At 36.7% G+C, this 21209-nt stretch overlaps 1 protein-coding gene across 1 annotated transcript in view; it reads left to right on the forward strand.

The window, feature by feature from the left end:
• The window catches only part of LOC150110503 (TNF receptor-associated factor 5-like), a 101643-nt gene that overhangs the window by 48743 nt on the left and 31691 nt on the right, over positions 1 to 21209 (forward strand). The window contains exon 4 of the mRNA XM_090394227.1: positions 5732 to 5803. Coding sequence (XP_090250353.1) covers positions 5732 to 5803 — 72 coding nt within the window. The remainder of the gene's footprint in view (positions 1 to 5731; positions 5804 to 21209) is intronic.

A 21209-nucleotide genomic window follows, 5' to 3' on the forward strand; every position in this document is an offset into this window, starting at 1 on the left:
TAGCAGGGCAGCACTTGAACGAAGTTACTTAGATGATTTTTTAGCGCGATTATCATAATGTATATACACCTTTTGTGGTGGTTTTGTTCAGTACTGTTTTTATTCGTACTTTGTGCGCATATGACTGCACCACTATGGCTGAATAGATTCCATATTTAATATTTGGGATCATTAACATTTACTGAAGACATTTCATTTTTCGAATAAAAGGAATTGAACAGTTTTAAATACTTGAGTTATTCAAGTATGATACGACTCATCTGCTACAGCATTAAACTAAATAAAAAAAAAGTTAAAATGAATATTACAATGAAAAATAATTTCACTGTAATATCATAGAATATTGTGTTGCTGTCTATTCAACTGATGACCGTTTTATCGAGTTTCTTAAAAATAGCAGCAGGTTCTAAATGTATTAGATTATTTAAATTAAGGGAATATTAAATCCCACATTGTTTTAAAACCGAATAAGAAACTCAAAGATTGGAATCAGAGTTTCATGCCGAATATAGTATAATAAACTATAAAGGTATCGGCGATTACTAGCGTGAGCTAATGCAAGTAGTCCTAGTGTGCATCTCGGGCAACTCGCAGCAAAGGTGGGTAAAGTTCTGATCACTATTCTTGGTATTTTCCATAATGTAAAAACACATTTCCTAGGAAATGTATGCTGTTATTACATTATGGTGGGAGGTCACTACCCAGACCGGTTTCAGCCTTTATTGAGGCTTCATCAGTGAGTAGCTAGACCAAAATTAATACCAAAGGACGCAGGACATATATGGCGCAGAGGGTGAAGCTTGATTCTTTTCATATTCCCTGTTGTCCGGGAGCAGTGATGGGAGAGATTTGTGAGCTATTTTAGCTCGCCCTGAATGGGCAGAAGTGGTTACTCGTCGTTGAGTGTTAGGATGGCTTTCGGCCTTTTATGTTTCCAGTGGTCATTACCGTCATAGTTTCCGGCTTGCTGAATTAGTTGGTTTGGATGTGTAGATGTCTTCATAAAGAATTTTTCTGCTAGGGAGCGTAGTAGTGGAAAGATGTGGGGGATATTTATGTCCCGGTGGATCCAGGCGTTCCTGGTGAACCACGGGGCGTCCAGAATCATTCGCAGGCATTTGTTCTGTAGTCTTTGTAGCTTGAGGGTGTTTGTCTTGGAGGTATGGCTCCAGGCTGGGGAGGCGTATATAACTGTGGGACGGATCACTGTCTTGTACAGTAGAATTTTGTTTCTTAAGCTTAGTTTGCTGTGTCTGTTGATCAAGGGGTATAGCTGGGCGATAACTTTTGAAGCTTTTGGTGCATGTGGCTGTTGAAGCATAATCGCTTATCTAGAATTATTCCGAGGTATTTTGCTTCAGTTTTCCAGGGAATTTTGGAGTTGAACAGGGTGATGTCTCCTTTGGGGGATGCTCGTCTTCTTGTGAAGAGTATCGTTTTGCTTTTCTGAGGGTTTAATTGTAGTCGCTAGTCTTTAAAATCTTCAGGATGGTATCTTGTAGTTTTTTGGTAACGAGATCTGGCTAGAATAGCCGTGTCATCAGCATAAAGGGCGATGGTGGATGTGAGAGGATTTTGAGGGATGTCTGCCATATAGATGTTGAACAGGATCGGGACTAGCAATGATCCTTGAGGAACTCCAGCGAGGATTTTCCGTTGGGTTGAGACTGTTTCATTGATTTTGACTTGCATCCTCCTGTTGGAGAGGTATGATTTGATCAGGTGTATCATGTTTAGTGGAAGGTTAGCGATGATAAGTTTGTAGAGGAGGCCTTGGTGCCAGATCTTATCGAAGGCCTTTGAGATGTCTAGGAAGACGGCTCCAGTGTGTTGATTCCAATTAAATCCTGTGCTGATGTATTCTACCAGTCTATGGATCTGTTGGGTGGTGCTGTGATTTTGACGGAAGCCAAATTGTTCTTGTGGAATGATATTTAGTTGGTTGACATGATCTTGGAGTCTGAGGATGATTTTCTCAGCTATTTTCCCTAAATTGGATAGCAGGCTGATGGGACGGTAATTTTCAGGTAGGTGTGGATCTTTGCCTGGTTTGTGAATTGGGATCATGTCAGCTATTTTCCATGACTGGGGGAAGTGCTACCATTTAAGGATGGAGTTTATGATGTTTGCCGGATGTGCTATGGCTTTGTGTGGTAGTGCCTTGATGACTTGGTTAGTGATGCCATCAGGACCTGGGGCTTTTTTGATCTTGAGATGGTTGATGATGCCGGTTATTTCGGTAGGTGAGGTAGGCATTATAGGGCTTGGATTGACATCGGGACGATTTACTGTGAACCTGACTTTACGATGGATCTTGTATACATGGCTGATGTTTAGGTTCTCATATGCAGGACTGCATTGTTTCTCTAGGTTTCTTGCTATGGCTTCGGCTTTGTCAGCATCTGTGTATGCAAGGAATGATCTGCTGTGCTGTGGAGATGGAGGTGAGCTTGTTGTCCCATTGTTGGTTCCTGTGGTTCTGAAGAGCTTCTCGGACAGATTTGTTTAATCTGTTGAGGGCTGTTTTGTCCTGGGGAGAACGAGTGTTGTGATATCTTTTTCTTTGTCTGTTTTTTCCCTTATTAAGTCAATGATTTCTTCCGGGAGACGATTTTGTTTGTGGGTAATCGTGGATACTGTGGCTGCTGTTATGGCTTTATTGATTTGATTGGTGAAGTTCATTATTACCGTGTCTATTTCTTCCTTGGCTTTTATATAGCGAAAAGAACTTATATACTCTGCTATACGAGTTGTCAAAAAGGTGCCCCATTAAGTTACTTAAATATAAAGAGCCAATAGGCTTCATTTCGGCGATATAAACATTATTTAAATTAAGGAAATATTAAATCCCACATTGTTTTAAAACCGAATAAGAAACTCAAAGATTGGAATCAGAGAGTTTCATGCCAAATATAGTATTAGTATAAGTAATTACTGTATAAGTAATTAAGGCATGGAGATTGATGTTATGTCAGACATAGTATGTTACTTCGAGATTTGTATGTTTTTTCGTTTACGCATTTTATATGAATGATTAAAGTAAAAGCGAAAAATGGATCAAAATAGTTTTTCATGAACGTATTTAAAGTGCTATACAAGCATGCAGATACGCGTATACGCCTTCTGGAGTTATTTGTTCTTCTAGATCAGTGGCCGACAGGGTGACTACCACTAGTACTTTTGTACTAGATCTAGTATTTTTTATAAACTTTTAGTGTTCTAGTACGTTCACCAACAGATCTAGTACTTTCTTCCTTCCGAATAATAATAACAACAACATGAGCGTTAATATTTTTCTCTTCTTCCTCCCCTCCCCATATGTCACATTCAGTGACACAAGCATGATTTCTATTTTTTTCCTCTCCCTCTCACTGTTCGCTAACCTTCTCTTCCCCCTGATCCTATACTCACGCAATCTAACTGTCAAAATATATTCTTCGCTATTCAAACACTTCTCTCATATTATAAGATTATTACAACAATGAAAACAAGTGGCAAAATTAAATATTTTAATATGAATAACCAACTTTTATTGATGTACAGCATAATTTGGAGCTCATTGAAAAGATAAATCCAGCCGACAGTGGTCAGTTTTTAGACATAGAAAATATATATCTAGGGGCGTTATGAAGAGTTTGATAGACAATGGCAACTTTTGAAGACTGTAGAAGCATTGAAAAAGGTCAAGAATTCATAGTTTTTTAGAATAAAGTTTCTGAAATGAAAAATGCTGTAGGAGAACAAATGTTTACTAATTTAGCAAAATTAGTTCAAGTTGTACTGTGCCTCCCTCATTCATCAGCAGCAACTGAAAGACTATTTTCGCAGTGACAATAAATAAGAAAAATAAAATGAGAAATCAACTACAGACTCCTTTTGACAAAAGAAAAATTGAAACATTCATCAGCTACAGATTTTCCTATTTTTGAAGAGTTTTAGCAAAATCTGCTAAAAGTAATGAATAAATATTTCCAGTGTTTTTCTTGTGAGTGGGAACTCCTGTCTATGTGCAAATAGCATATTAAGTAACTGAAAATGTAATGTTACATCAATTTAAACACTAAAATTAGACTAAAAATTATATGGTAATTAATACACATGTTAATGCTAGAGTTAGAATTGAGACTTCTGTTTTGATGATTGACAACTGCAGCTCTTGGACTCATAGACGACTACAGTGAGGTGAGTTTGACTTATTTCTTTTCATATTTGTCATACATGTGTTAATTTAGCGGTTTTACATTAAGTTTATCTATGATAATAAAGTAGTAATATCGTAAAATGTCATAAATAGAGCGAAACAAAAGCAAATAAAAAATTTAGTACTTTTATTTTTCAGATTTAGTACCTTTTCCTGCATAAGTTGGTACAAAATATTTTTGCTGGGTGGTCAGCCTGGTGGCCGGTTATTAGCCACTTGATTGTCATGTACTTCAACGGTTCTTTGCCGATCATTTACTGCAATAAAATGTAACAATTTAAATCCGAAAATTGTCGAAATAGTTCCCTAAATGGGAGTTGATAATAACACGGAGAAGACAGAGATGAATGCATGGCAAAGCATCTACCGGCCCATCTTAAGTTTTTAAATCACACTCGACGCGACACACACCAGCCGAGCCTTTCTCAACAGGTGTGTCGCATTTTACATACGTGTGCCATGCTAAGCAAACCGTGTAGGTGAAATTCAAACAAAAAGATAGCATATTATGTTATGCGACGGAGCACATTTCTTGCTAACTTTCGAATTGAGTCCAGGCCGTTTACCTTGAATGTATCAGATTTTTTGTTGTTTATTAATAATAATAATAATAAAATTATGCACGGTGAGTTCATTTAAATAATATAATTTTAAACTGCTTTTCATAGAAGACATATGTTTATAAATTGCAAATTATAAACTGATAATGGGATCGCTTAAGGGTGAAAACCAGATATTTGCAAACAATTTCTTTTATGAATTCCAACTGATATCAAAGAATGAAACAAATTAGATAGCTTCATTTAATCAAATATTCAATGGTATCTCGTCTTCATGTCTAAGTCGTTTTCCATTGGCGTCTGTTATCTTCGACAGCCTGTTTATTTTTATTATTTTTTTATACTGCTGGCTAAAGTTATCAGTGACATATCTGCAGCCTGGAGGGAAGAAAAAAAAAGTTTACTTTGTGTGTGTGAGGGGGAAAACCAGAAAGTCTCATTGTATGAGATTTTCTTGAAGAAAAATAAATCTCAAAATTTCCTACCTTAAATTTCTTAAATAATTCTTTATTTCAATTTATTTAAAGTGGAGATGATCTACCCTTTATATAAAGGTGTTCCAACATTTACTAATTTTTAAATGTCAAAAGTAAGATGCAGGTTAGAATTTTTATTATTATTATTATTTCAAGGAAGAGTACACTTTCTTGTAACAAATATATACGCTTCCTTTAAATAAAAACATTGCATTTTTTTCTCCTGGCAAATGAGAAAAGCAGGTAAGGCGCGACTACATTTCCGATGTATATATGCTCTATCATATTAAAAACTTGTTTGCTACAAAAATTCATGGGAATTTTCATATTCAGTATGTATATTCACGGGAATATAAATCATTAAAAAATTAGAAACTCAAAAGTCAGTCCTTTCGATTCTTAATTTTGACGTAGGCTTGAAATAAATCCCAGCTGTACTATTCACTTTAGCTGAGATTTCTCTTTGAAGCATTTAACATAAGTTTGTTTTACAGGAACATGGAAATATATGCACAAAGAGGCCAATGAACTGTCCGTACTGCAAGTTTGAGGTCACGAGGGAACAAGTAAGTCTGATTTTCCGTGATTTCTTTATATTTAATACTTTATAATTCAGTTAATGAAAACGACTTTTTTTGCTATAAAAAACGAAATCACTAATAACCGATTGATTTTTCATAACTATAAAAAAACTTGAGAATGGAATATTTTGTATAAATATGGTGGTCAGTTACAGGAAGGACGTAATTTTGCTAGAAAGAGGCATTAAAAGAGGAATAATTGGAATTGTAATAGGCAAAAATTTCAGTGGTTACAAAAATTGAAACAGTGTTTCATAGAAATATTATAAGGTTTATTTCTACCTAAATAGAAAAGGTACCATCGCAGCCCTGTTAAAATGGTGTTTGCTTTTATATCGCTGGACTGTCTGAAGAAAAACCGTTATACTTTGATTCTATTCGCCAATATAAGAAACCTTTTCTAAGCCTTTCTTCGTCTGGTTCCAGAGTCATTCGATCTCTGGCACAAGGGGGAAAAAACGTGCAATTAGTACAGGTTTTTTTTTTTTTGCTAGAAACCCCAGTTTTTACTCTTTTCATTAAAAAAAAAAAAAAAAAAAAATCAGTAGCACTAAACCAGGGTTCTCAAACGCAGCAAAGGGCCAGTCAATTAGATGTATATCAGACTCGGGCCATATTCAATATTATTCTGCGAACCAAAACATAAACTAAAAAAAAAAAAAGAAAGGCTATAACAAAAGTTACACCACTATTTAAATTTTAAATTTATAACCATTTTTATTTTTAAAATTTAAAAATATAAGTTTAGAAAATATAACTTCTATTACATTTTATTCATACTTTAAGAAAATTATTTAAATACATAATTTTGACTTATAAAAATAAAGAACTTTATCTACGAGTCCTTTTTTAAATTTGATTTTGATCCTGAAACCTGACATGCTTTCCTCTGTACTAACATATCAATATCTGCTTTTTCGTTTCGTGTTGCAATATGAAGGATTGAATTTAATCTAGAATCTTTTCTCCGTGAGCGGAACTTTGACTTATTAAGTTTCATAATTGAAAATAATTGCTCACATACATAGGTGCTTCCAAAGACTGACAACATTTTTGCACAAGAAATTTTATATTTGGGATAGTTACTGCCGAGGTATTTATAAAAAATTTGGTGTGCCAACTTCGTTGTATTTATTTTTTAGTTCAGTATTGCACTGGAGTTCAATTATTTTTTATACTTCCATTCGTAATTCTTCCTCAACATTTTCAATATTAATTAAAAAAAAAAGTGAACTGAATAATAATTAATTTTCAAACGGGTTGAAATCAGAAAATCTTTTTTCAAATTCAATTTTCAATTCTTCAATTTGAGGAATGTACTTTTCAGCATCATTATTATTTCGAGAAATTGATTTAAGTGTAGGAAAGTGGGCTAAATTATTCTTTGCCAACTAGGTTTGCCAAAGATAGTTTTGCCAGAAATTACTTAATTGAATCCTACATATGGCATATCAACTTTTCACGTCTTTCCAGAGCAGTATTGAAAGTGTTTAAGTGGCTTTTTGTCCACTAAAAAAGCCAAGTCTTTGATGATAGAAACATGGTACAAAGAATTGTAATAAGTTTTACTTTTGTTTAAAGCTGTCATAAAACATTTAGAAGTTTGAATTTTTTTCTGTTTTAATCCCCGCAGGATGTTAGAAACATTGATTTTTAGAAAAGAAATCATTAAGGTCGCGGGCCGGATCGAAGCCTTCCTGAGCCGTATCCGGCTCGCGGGCCACCAGTTTGCGACACTTGCACTAAACCCTAAAAAAACAGACAAGTGCTACGAGATTGTGGTACTCGTTTAATGTACTGTTCTCCACCAAAAAAGCCTTGGTTCATTGATAGCTTGAGCTCACTATCATTGAATGATGGAGCCTGCCTGTTCACCTATCTTCAGAAATTACTCAGGGGCTAAACGAGCTCCAACTATTCCCTGTGGGGATACTTTACTAAAGGCATAAACTTTTTTAAATAAGTTTGTAATTTGAGCAGCATGCGGATTCTGATGAGATGAGAAAAATAAAAAACTAGCTCACTAACCAAAATGTTTTATTTTGATTATTAATCAACCTTTATACTGATTTGGTTTGTGAAGTTAATTTTCATTACTTGACGCAATAACCCCTTACGTATTGAACGCTTTTAATCATTAATCATTGGTTTCTAGTTACGGTACTGGCGCTTTTGCTTCTTATCCCTCCCCCCTCTTTTCCCTGTTTCTCTGTGGGGGAAAGAATGCCTGGCATTTGGAGTGGTCTTAAAGTCAGACTGCAGATAATGAATTTCCATAATATTTTTCCGTTTGCCGGCATCTACGTCTGCAGCCTACCTAATGAAGATCTGTGTGTGTGTGTGGGGGGGGGTGTTTTCAAGGTTTTTTTTTTATTATTTTTTTTATCAATACCTCCTTTTATTTTTCACCAGAAAAAGATCATGAGTCATCTTGATGGAGGATTAGAAGTTATTTCCGTTCGTCAATTTCTGAAAATAAGTGAAATAAATAAAGCTTTACTTTGGTTATTTTTAAAATAACTGAAATATCCACTAACAACCAAATTCTACACTACCTATCGATTCACGAGAGACTGACTGTATGTCATCCAATTCGGGACAAACAAAATAGAAAAATTCGGAGAATAAACAATTTCTCCACATTTCCGATACACTTGATATTTGCATAAAGGCCTGTTTAACAAGCACCTAACATTTTTTTTTCGGGCTTATGCCACTGGAAAATCAGTTGACTTTCTCTTTGTATGTAGGGGACTGTAGACCACTGTTTTATCCTAGACTTCTCTATTAATACTGAAGGTATCCCACTAATGCATAACTTTAGATTCATTTCCCGTAAACATAATTCTAAGTTATTTAGAACTACACCCTGAGCATCGCACTTATAAACATGGAGTACTATGCTTAGACAGAATCATGTTAATCCTCCGTGACTGGATACATTTACCCAGAAGAAAACTGGGACAGATTTTGTTCAGAAGTTGAAAAAAATAAACTAATAAAAATGGGAACACATAATTGCTCTGTGTCGTTTTGTTATAATATTTTTTTGTTATTATAATAGTCCAATAAGGAATGAAAATGAATTCAGATATTCTAAATGTTGATCACTTGTAAACTTGTCTTAGTTTTTAGTAATTAGTTTAAAAACTTACCAGAATTAAACAGATGTTTACTAAATCTTTTCATACTGCTAAAAAATATTTCTTTAAATGTTAACAGTATAAAATTTTTTATTTGGCAAACAAGACTTGAGACTTCTGGAGATGGAAAATTTGTTATTGTGTAATCTGATAAATGAAACGCTAAATTACAGATAATGATCATAATAGCTTTGCTTCTTTCCATATAATTGCTGAATAAGATTTCTAGAAATGCCCCTGTTAGCTAGCAGAGTCACGTATTCCGACTTGGCAATGAAGATTCGGTAAGCACAGCCTTGGAAGCGGGGTTATCAAGTCGGTGTACTCCTAAAAATGATGAACGAGTTTGCCCCACTGTAAACTGGTTCAGCATCAATTCGTGGAATAATTAAAAAAAAAAAAAAAACTACTACTACTGATCAGAAACCTAGAATGTGGAAATGATCAGACATCACGATAAAAAGAAGTATTGTTTCATTATGTTTATCTGTTTTTAAATTGCGGCAATTATTTCACTTGTCAAATAGTTAACAAAGCAGTTCGTACAACTATCATGAAGGCACTTCGTATGCTCTTTAGTGTTCAATGCAGTCATTATTCGACAAAAAAAATATGCACTATATATATATATACGACTATTTAATGCAATTGGAAAACAACACTTGACTGTTGTTTGAATGGGTCTTTGGTTCAAATTCCATCCAGAACGCGAGATACATAAATTTTATAAGAATTTTTAACTGACAGTAAATTAACTAGTGTCGTTACTGGCAGAGGCTCTTCCTCTCAGAAACTTTGGTATAAACAAGTATGGTTCCCTCCTGATTGAACTTCAAGCAACTCAAAAACATCCGATGTAGCACTTGCTACTTCAGACAGTAATACTAGTTGGGGTTTAGGAATACAACATGACAGTTTTATTGCGTTATTCTGGTCCCAAAGTGTTCGAAGTTTTGTAGTCATGAACTGAACATCGGTGACAACTAATAGTCTGGCTGATTACCGTTTTACAAAAAAGTTAGGAGGAAGTAAAAGAGTTGCTTACTCCCTTGTGGGAATAAAATGCATTATTATTATTGTTTCCCCAGCTTAGGAAATGCAAAAGAATACATGCAATTAATAAAGAAAATACATTGCATCTCATAGCCTTTAGATGTTCGGCATTACTTCTAAAAGTACCATCTTTAAATATTATTCAATACCACAGAATTCCACAACTGTATAAGGAGTATTCTTAAAAAGAAAAAAAAAAAGCATAAAAACAAAACATAAGAAAAATAGTTAGTTAAAAAGAGGAGGTTAGCTGCAACTTGGAAGCAAGCAACCTGGCAATCGTTGTTTTTTTTTATTTTATTTTTTTAAATTAGTGTTTATATTAATGAATTGTGTCTGTTGTCAACAAAGCTACCACGTCAACACTTGGCTCATCTTCGCATTTTTAAATGTAATTATTATTATTAGATGAACCAGGAATACAGTTCCTCAGGGGATTTAATTCCCCTGATTAAATTCCGCTATATTTCAGATTTTATATTTCAAATTCAAATTTTATATTTCAAAAATTCTATATTTCAAATTTTTGTCAAAATGGGTTGAGCGATATGAAGAAGGGTTTCAAGGTATTTTAATTTTTGTGCCCTTCCCTATAATCTCACCACCTCCATTTTTGCCCGATTGTGGTGATTTTTTTTTTTTATTTTTTTGCTAATTTTATCCTTCTATCGATTTCTTATTAAATGCTGTTTTCATTTTTATTGACTCTTTTAAATGCCACTTTAACTATTCTCATAGCATATTTAGTACCACTCTTGACGAGGTTGTCAAGTGCTAATTGTAGTTCATCTTCTATATTAGCAATTCTAAAGTACTTCGTCCTAAATGGACTTCATCAAGATTATTTTGATTTGTATTTTATCTCTCTCTCGTGAGTATTAGAAATATCTTCTCAGTAAATTGGGTGTGGTAACTGGCAAGATGCCACACCCAATTTTAATAGACCACGTCCGAAGACGAGATAGAAGAACGTTGCCCATATTATCCAGATGGTTTCTTACTATGAAAACCACGTTTTTTTATAGCAAGGCTGTAGACAGTCGTTGCCTAGTAACCTGAATGACGCGTTCTGTAAACAGTAAAACAGTTTTTAACTGATAGATCTTTAACACGAAAACTCAAAGCTACTGTACGTAGCCTTCGTGAGGCTAAAGCAGATTTTAATGGTCGCGTGATGTATTTGCTCCCATTTTTATTTGGGAAAAAGTTTTCCAGTATTTTCTAAACATGTTTTTGTAAATTAACCCACAGGCTTAATGGAAAAAAAAAAAATTTTAATTTTTTTAGAAAAATCTTTAGTTGCAGTCATATAATCTCATTTTCCAATAATGTTCCCCATTAGGGGGAAAATGATTTACATTTATAGAAGTGTAATCTCAAAAGGCGTGGGATTTCTTTGAAGGAAAAAAGGCACGCGTTTCAATGCAGGCACATGTATCTAAAACGCCTAGCATTTTTATTTTGGATCATACAATAGCCTTTTTCCGGTACAAGAATCCGGTGGAATAGGCAATTCTCTTCTAGCACCTGTAATGATCAACATGCAGGTCAACTGCCTTTCAAATAATAAATAAAAAGTCATTTGCTGGTCATGCTTTGGTAGCATGACCAGCAAATGGTTTTTGTTTGCGATACCCTTATAGAAGAATAGTACATATAAACAATTGCGCGAGCTTAGAACAATGTTTGTGCTGCTTCAATTACCATAAAAAAAAAGTTCTTTCATAACAGAAATTAAATTAGTTTAATAGCATGTGGTATATAAGGAAACCTTTATATAATTATACATCCAATTTGGATGCAAAGATTTAAACTAATTTTTTGCGAAATTAGTTACATTTTTATATTAATTATTCATGAGAAATATATGGACTATCAGCTGCGAAGCAAAAATATTTTCCATTCTTCATATCGGCGATGTTGGGCATTTTAGAAGTGGGTTCACTAATATATGCTTGAATGTAAATAGCGAACATTATAATAATTAATTTCAGATCGTTTGACATTATGTTGTTAACACTGAGTTCGAGCTTGCCGTGTACACACTATCAAAACATCTGCTTTCAATGTGATCCGTCTTCCCACTGCTTACTTTATCTTTCAGTTGATCCTTTAGTACTAGATTTCTATTTTTCTAATTTTTTTTTTTTTTTCATTCTATTAACACTCGCTTGCAATTCCTTTTCCTGTTTACTACCCACTAATTTTCTGGTGTTAAGGCACACTTTGTCTATCCTTCCATTTCTTATCTTATCAAATTTTGTTTATCTAACAATTTCCCTATTTTATCTGTATCTTATTTTTGGTTCTTGTTTCAGATGAATAAATAAAAAGAAAACGGTCTCATAATACTTTTATGAATACTTATTTTAGTTATAATATTTAAATTCATCTTGTTCCCCTGTTTAAACATCCAAAAATCTTGTTTTGCCTCAAATGGCTGCTGTTTTTACTTGATTTTCTATTACTCATCACTTGTTTCATTCTTTTGCTGTTTATTTCTAACTTACACTTGATTGCCTACTAATCCTAAGTGTTTTTTTTTTTTTCTATTGACATTTCATATATTTTTGTCCTATTAGAAATGGGAAAAAAAAAGTAACTTTGAAAATTATCGCCTGTGTCTGTTATCATTACTAGGTCATCAGCATAGTAGATCGTATTTATTAAATTATTATATTTATAAACGTTTTAGTTTTGTTAATTCATTAATTAAAACATCGAATGGCAGTAGACAACGCTATTTTCTTTAATTTAATGTCAATTTATTTCATTATTATAATACCTTATTATATATTTATCAGTGTAAATACTTCTTCTACAGCTTTTCCCACTTAAATAGGGTCGCTGTTTGTAGTGAGTCTCCTCCACATCCAAGTTCTTCATCTTCAAGTCCTCCTCCACCATCTCTTCTTCGGCCGCCCGCGCTTCCTTCTCCCCTGCACATCCATCTGCATAGCTTTTCTTCCTACATACTCTTCTTCCCTCCTCATCACATGACCAAGCCATCCCAACCTTGCCTCCTGTATCTTTGCTCCTAAGTTCGTAACTTTCACCGTTCCCCTTACATAGTCATTTCTTAGACGATCCTTTCTGGTCACACCCCACATCCACCTAAGCATTCTCATCTCCGCTACCTCCATTCTGCTGATGTTCTTTTCCTCAGGGCCACAGTTTCCATAGCATACATCATAGCTGATCTCACTAATGTCCTGTAGATGTTGCCCTTTAAATTGATTGGCACCCTCTTATCGCATAGAACTCCAGCGTTCTCTCTCTCTCTTTCCAGTTCCTCCATTCTGCTTGACCTACATCCCACTTCCTTCTCAGCCTCACCATCCTCTTTCATTGTTGAACCTAAGTATCTAAAGTCACTGACCTTCCTGATGACATTTCCTTCCAGCTCTAGATCTGTCTCCTGGCTGCCATCCACTTTGCAACACATATACTCTGTCTTACTTCTGCTCAGTCTCATACCTCTCTTCCAGTACTTTCCTCCAACTTTCCAGTTTAGCTGCCACTTCTTCTCTTGATTTTGCACACATCACGATGTCATCTACATACAACATAGTCCAAGACGCGTCTTTTCTCATCACCTCCATCACAATATTAAACAGGAATGGACTTAATGCCGACCCTTGATGCAAGCCAACTGTCACTGGAAAACTTTCTCTCCCAGGCAGGCCCGAACTCTTGTCCTCACATTTCTGTACATCTCCTGCTCCAACTTGACATATTTCTCCGGTACCTTCTTCTCCACCAGACACCTCCAGACTTCTTGCCTTGGCACTCTATCATACGCTTTCTCCAGATCAATAAATACCAGCTGTAGCCCCCATTGTTGCTTCTCTCGAAACTTTTCCATCATCTGCCGTATCCCAAAGATAGCATCTGTCTTCGATCGACCAGGAATGAAGCCAAATTGCTCCTTTGCAATCTCCACCTCCTTTCTCAGTCTTCCATCAAGAATCCTCTCTAGGATTGTCATTGTGTGGGACATCAAGTTTGTTCCTCTGTAATTCTTAGTCTTGTGCATCCCCTTTACTCTTGAAGATGGGGACAAGAGTACTTCCCTTCCTGTTGACAAACTTTTATTAACAGGTCCCACAGCAGGTCAATTCCCTTTTCCCTCCAGTGCCTTCCATGCCTCCACTGGGATCCTGGCAGGGTCCACCGATTTTTCATTCTTCATCCTCTTTATGTCCTCCTTCACTTCCACTCTACTAATGTTCTGCACCATCCCCTCATAAGGTTCCCCTATCTTCTCTGTGAGTCCTTGCATTTTCTTCATTCAAAAGCCTTTCAAGGTATATTCTCCATCTGTTTCTTATATCCGCATCCTTCCTTAATACCCTTCCTCCAGTTTTTGATCTGCCTCACATGTACGATGTTCTTTGATGCCTTATTTCTACATTTTGCCAATCAATAAATCTTTCTCTGTCCTTCGTTTGTTTCTAATTGATCATAAAAGTCTTGATATGCCATGCCCTTCACCTGTGCAACAACTCTCTTGGCTTCTCGCTTTTTCTCTCTGTACGGATCTCTGTCCTCTTCCACTCTTGACTCGTCCCACTTCTGCTTTGCCTTTCTCTTAGCCGTCACTGCTTCTTGTACATTATTCCACCACCAACCCTCCTTCTGCTCTCTAATCTTTCTGGATGTTTCAACAAGCACCTCAATTACGCAACTTAGAATTACTTTTGAATTATGTCTCCACCAATCTTGTGCGCTTTCTAGTCCATCCGAAATCCTCTCTAACACTTCTCCCTAAAACGGTTCCTCACACTCTTCTTTTAAGCGAAACCACTTAATTGTCTTCCTCCCATGGCTTCCGAAGGTTCTTACCTTCGACCTTATTTTAAAGTCTGCGCACAGCAGCCGGTGTTGCTGCGCCACTTGATCTGTTGGGATTACCTTACAGTTTGTTACTGCCTTAAGATGTTTTCTTCTAGTCAAAATGTAGTCAATCTGTGAACTGTTGTCGCCACTTCTAAATGTTATCAAATGTTCTTCCTTCTTACAGAAAAAGGAGTTCACAATTGCCAGATCAAACGCTACTGCGAAGTCCAAAATACTCTCTCCTTCCTGGTTCATCCTTCCCACTCCGTGGCCGCCATGCACCCTTATCAGTGTAAATACTCGTAGCTTTAATAATAAGCTTTATTATCTGTGTTATTTTCCTTTTTTAATGTTATATTTAAAATATCTCATAATAACATAGTGGAAAATGCTTTATATAAATCTCTAAACACACACTGGAATGTTTTGTATTCTACATTTTCCCCGTTATTTGTTTTTCGGCGAATATTGTGCTTGCGCACGATCTTCCAGATATAAAAATTCATTCATCATTTAATATCAGAACCATTTTATAATTTAATATCAGATGATTCAGGCGGTTGGATAGATTATTCCTTCTACAATCATTTGAATCTTTTTTTTTTTTTAGAAACAAATTTCATAGTTCACTGAAATGTTATTCCACTTCCTCCTATTTTATCAGTTCATTCTGTATATTCCTCTACTTTTTTTTGTCATAAATTTTCTTCGTTGTATTTTTTTCTTCTAGGTAGACTAAAATTTTATTTATTTATTTTTTTTTTTTATAGCAATAACTTAACTTTCTCTGAATATGAATGTCCCTTTCTCCCTTTTATTTCAAACCGTTTTCTTCCCGAAGGCTTCATATGTTGGTTATTTAATATTATTTTAAAGATTTTCTAGCTTCGATTCGGTTTCTAGGTTTCATCAAGACTGATTTTATTAAGCTTTTCTTCTATCCTTTGTTAATATAGTGTTTTAATACTTTCTTCTTGTAATAGTTCAACATCTTTTCTTTCATCTTATTGACCTGTATGTTGATTAAAACTTTTTTTTCCCCAAAATCTCAGTTTTACTAAAACTATAACCTAAATTATACTGCATATCTATTATGCTCGCTTAAAAATAAGAAAAAATGTAGTAGTTTGATGCGATAAATGCCTAATTTTAGAAATAATTTAGCGCATCAAAGTGGTGGTAGGGGGAGAGTTTTTATGCTGTCAAACAGTGCGAATAATTATCCTACGGGTCTTTATCTCTGCTAAGAGTCAGCCATTGCTTACAATATTAAGCCATATTGTGTTTGTGGTGCGTTGATCATACGCCTCACTTTTAAATTTTAATGTGACCCTTACTTTTGTGATGAATATCAGGTATAAGACAAGGATGGTGTGCATTCTTGTCTTACACCTGATTTTACATTAAACTATATTCCTATATCTTCTTAAATTCTGACTGCTGATTCAATTAAATATGAAAGATATATGTATTGTATTCCCTGTATAATGGGAATACAATACATATATTTCCCGTTTAGACCACATAACTGTGGTGTTTGAAAAGCTTTTATCTTAGCACTTCTTATGCTTTTTCCAGGTCTACAAAACGTAGATCCTTGGTACATTCTCATTTATTTGGGCGCAGTGCTGAAATATCTGTACTATCACAAAGCATTGAATTGCACTGATCTCAAACTGCCCATTAGGGATATAATCGACGGTTTCGATAAACCGCATACGGATATACATGTAACTCGAATCCATTCACTGTGAAGAGTGTCCGTCTTAAAATGAGATTTAGATATGTAATTGCCTAACCCATGATTACATCAAGTGATGAAAGATGCAGCTATTTCGTCTTTCTTTTATTGGCTTAAAAAATAAATAAAAAACCCTTTCCGTGATGCAGACTATTTTTTTACCTCATTCTTTTTCGAAAGATATTTTCTCAAGTCACTGTTAAGCATCTTGATGGCAACTACATGTTCGAAACAGATAAAGAACCAAGCAATGAGCAGAAAATTGTTCTCGTGAGCGGAATGACTGCCGAATACTAGCATCAACGATGCATTTTGAGATAAACCTTCGTTTTTCTGACCTTTACATCCCCATCATTTTCGTTCTTACTATCCAGAGTGCGCGGTCTTGAAAATGTGGAGCGAAACTGGAGTTGATAGGGTTTCATCAATCTGCTCAATCTGTCACGACTCAGTGGGTGGGGGGAAGCAGATGATACGTCTGTATCACCGTGTTCCGGCTGCCCACGTGACAATCATCCATCCGGCAAATGTCACGTTCGCACGCAGACGCGGAAGGACACATCCGTAGACGTGACGACTTACTCTTTAGATTCGTGATGTTTCTCGACTACAACCACCCACGTGTTAGTTGGACGTGCGTTTTCCAAGTTGATCGTTATTATTTACGACTTCCAACAGATGTAACGTCCTGAAATGGCTGGTAATTTCAGGATGACTTGCAACTAAATTGTTCTAAATCCTAGAAATTTACTTGCTTATATCGCTACGCAGTGTCTGGATGCTATCCTTCATTAGTAAGTGCGTGTGTGACTATCTTTGGAGATTTACCTTCGGTTTCCTTTATTTGTTTTTCTTAATCCCATTACCATCCTCGCACAAGCTCTCATTATTTGGGTTTCTTTTTCTGTTGCCCTTCCTCCCCTTTGCATTGTGTTTGTGAAACCGGTATCGTAGCCCTATCACTGTACATAAAGCAAACGAAATTTCGTCATCTTTGCTTTTTCTTGTTGGCGTTTCTTTCGGTCATTGCGTTAGATTTCTCTCTCTCTCTCTCTGATTTCGGTCGATGACTGGCGGAATTTTTATGGACTTTATTATTAATATTAAATTAACATTTTATGAGCGCATAAGGTTTTCCACGAGAATAGTTTTTTAATCTCTGAACAACTTATACACTACGTGATATGTCTTGCTCTCTATGTTTAATAGAAGGTAGCAGGTTTTTCATTCCCTGAAACACTAGCCCGATAACATACGTAGTTTGGGATTATGTAAAATCTCATTAACTGAGTGGATTTGGCCATAAATCCAACTAAACCAACCGATTGGGAGCAGGCTGCAAGAATGCACCGAACCTTGGCGGTGATAAGTGGCGGATATGGATGTCTAGAGCATGTAGGATTTTTACAGAGAGTATGAAGCAGAGTTGCGACTGAGAAGATGGCGTCTCGCATGTTAGTGTTTTGTGTTGTGTATTTTTGATGGTGAATTGTATGATATATATAGAGGTAAGCGTTCTTCATTTTCTGAAATTTCATATGCTATTGATTTGTACATCTAGTTAATCGCTCGATATTGCTGGCAATCCTTTCCATCTGCAATATCCTCTACAAAATTTCTGCTGGCAGGTCTCAAGACCTGCGGGATTTCTAATTGCGATCATAAGCAATTTTCCAATCACTACCTACTAGATATAACAACAAATAAAGCAGACATGGATAATATTACTGATCTGCTAGAGCATCTAAACAAAGAACAAGCATTAAAATTGTTTAAATTACTGCTTAAAAAATTTGACACTGAATGGCCAGGTTTCCTAAACCTGTACACACAACCGGAAGAATCCGATGATATGGACGGCGAAGTGGAAGAGATCAATGACACATCCATCTCCCTGCCCGAGAGCCCCAGTCAGACGGTCTTCACAGGAGAACAGACGGGCAAGAGACGGCGAATCGAGGAAGATCATGTGGAAAACGAAACTACCTCACAAACAGTCCCGGAAAAAAGGGAAAAGGTCCCTCCGGTAATTCTCCGTGAAAAGGAAAAATGGACCACAGTTGCAAGAAACCTAAGAGAACATCAAATTGGATACTCCTGGGCCAAAAACACCGACGAAGGTGTAAAAATTCAACCAACAACAGTGACAGACTACAGAGGAATAACAAAAATGATGGATAACAACAAACTACAGTACCACACCTTCGCACTAAGCAGCGAAAGAAATCTGAAGGTTGTACTGCGAGGTGTCACAGAAGGCATTACCTCCGAGGAGATCGCGGCTGACCTTACCCAGCAGGGCCTATCACCTATCAAAGTCAGCCGGATGTACAGATCCGATAAACAACCAATGCCATTAGTATTGATTGAGATACAGAACACTCAAAGACAAATTTATGACATAACTGCAGTCTGTGGACTTAAAATATCAACAGAGCCACTCAGGAAAAGGGCATCAGCAGGGCAATGCCATCGTTGCCAAAAGTTTGGCCATGCCCAAAGACTGTGTAAAGCTGAGTTCAGATGCCTGAAGTGTGGTGAGAAGCATCAAACCATTACATGCACAAAAGCAAGAACCACACCAGCCAAATGTGCCAACTGTGGAGGTCCCCACCCAGCAAACTATAAAGGATGCAGCCACCATCCCAGAAATCACGGAACTACAAGACCCGTCCAACCTCCCCCTATCTGGACCACCAATCAAAGCATCTCTGCTGCACAGTCATCAAACCATCAAAACCCAAGCCATAAAAGTCAGGAAAGGGCTCAACCTTCCACCAAGACCTATGCTGAAGCAGCCCGCCCAAAAGACACAATACAAAGCAATCAAATAGGCTCCAACATCACAGCAATACTGACTTCTTCGCTAGCCACTATGCTCCAGGAATTCAGCAGAACAAACCCAACTCCATCCTCCACAAAGAGATTCCTGCAAGGAACCCATTCCATACTCACAGCACTCAACTATGAATAAAACAAAAGTAAAACCTAACTCGCTTCTAATTGCAGCCTGGAATGCCAATGGCCTCACCAACAAAACATTAGAACTACAGGAATTCGCACAAAGACACAATCCGGACATAATGCTGATCAACGAGACCCACCTAAGACCTGCCAACAACCCAAAAGTGAGAGGATACACAATATACCGAACGGATAGACTCAGCTCCAGAGGGGGAGGCACTGCCATCTACATCAAACCATACCTCCACCACAATGCCATATCCAACCCACAGACTACAAACCTGGAAACCACAGGAATACAAGTCCACACAAACAATGCTGGAAGCCTCAAGATATTTGCTGCCTACAACTCACCAAGCAATCCTCTACTGACAACAGACCTGGATGCAGTCCTCGGCACCACAGACCCCACCATCATAGTAGGTGACTTGAACGCCAAACACACAGCATGGTTCAGCACCACCAACAACAGAAGTGGTCGCATACTACACAACTATTCAACACTTAACTCAGTTGTGATAGCAGGACCCACTGAGCACACTCATTACAGCCCGCATGGCAGATCAGATGTACTTGACATAGCTATCCTTAGAAACATCAGTTATCAATATAAACTAGAGACGCTCAATGAACTATCATCCGACCACAACCCAGTACTGATCAAACTTGGCACGCAAGATCAACTAGCCCACCAGCACACCTTCATATCGTGGGATAGGCTAGCTAAAATCCTACCAGAATACATTGGTCCTGTACCAATCATCCACAAAAAAGAAGACATAGATGAAGCAATAAGCAATTTAACAAGCCAAATTAAAAAAGCACTAGAAACAGTCACCAAAACCGCAACCAACCACCCATCCGGTCGGCTCCCAGAAAACATAATGGACCTCATCAGAACAAAAAACAAAGCCAGGAAAAGATACCACAACACAAGAGCCCCACAGGACAAGAAGACTCTGAACAAGATGAACAACCAAGTCAGAAAAGCACTTCAACTCCACAGGAACCAGGATTGGGACAATAAATTATCATCACTCAACCCAGAAGATCACACAATATGGAAATTTCTAAAGATTCTGCGCACTAAACACAATCCCCTACCGCCCATGCAAACTGCTCAAGGAATGGCGCACACGGATAAAGAAAAAGCAGAAGCAATAGCAGAAAACCTAGAAAAACAATGCAGCCCATCATATGATAATATAAACATCACCCACATATATAAAGTCCACCAGCAGGTCAAGCGTACCTTAAATCAGTCCGAAGACAAACCAGCCAGCATCACCCCCACTACTCCAGTTGAAATGACCAACATCATAAAACATCTAAACAACAAAAAAGCTCCAGGGCCAGATGGAATTACTAACAGAATCATCAAATTACTTCCTAGAAAGGCTATTATGCACCTGGTTAACATAACCAATGCAATATTGAGGATACAGCACTTCCCCTCTGCATGGAAAACAGCAGACATCATACCAATAAAAAAGCCAGGAAACAATCCGCAACTCCCGCAAAGCTACCGTCCAATAAGCCTACTCTCCAACCTGGGAAAGATTGCTGAAAAAATTATCCTTTCAAGACTACAAGAAAAATCAGACCAATTAGGAATAATCCCAAACGAACAATTCGGCTTCCGCCGTATGCA

Source organism: Typopeltis vanoorti, chromosome 1 (assembly GCF_054136105.1).
Source record: "Typopeltis vanoorti isolate ZY-2024b chromosome 1, IOZ_Tvanoo_1.0, whole genome shotgun sequence".
NCBI classification, from domain to species: domain Eukaryota; kingdom Metazoa; phylum Arthropoda; class Arachnida; order Uropygi; family Thelyphonidae; genus Typopeltis; species Typopeltis vanoorti.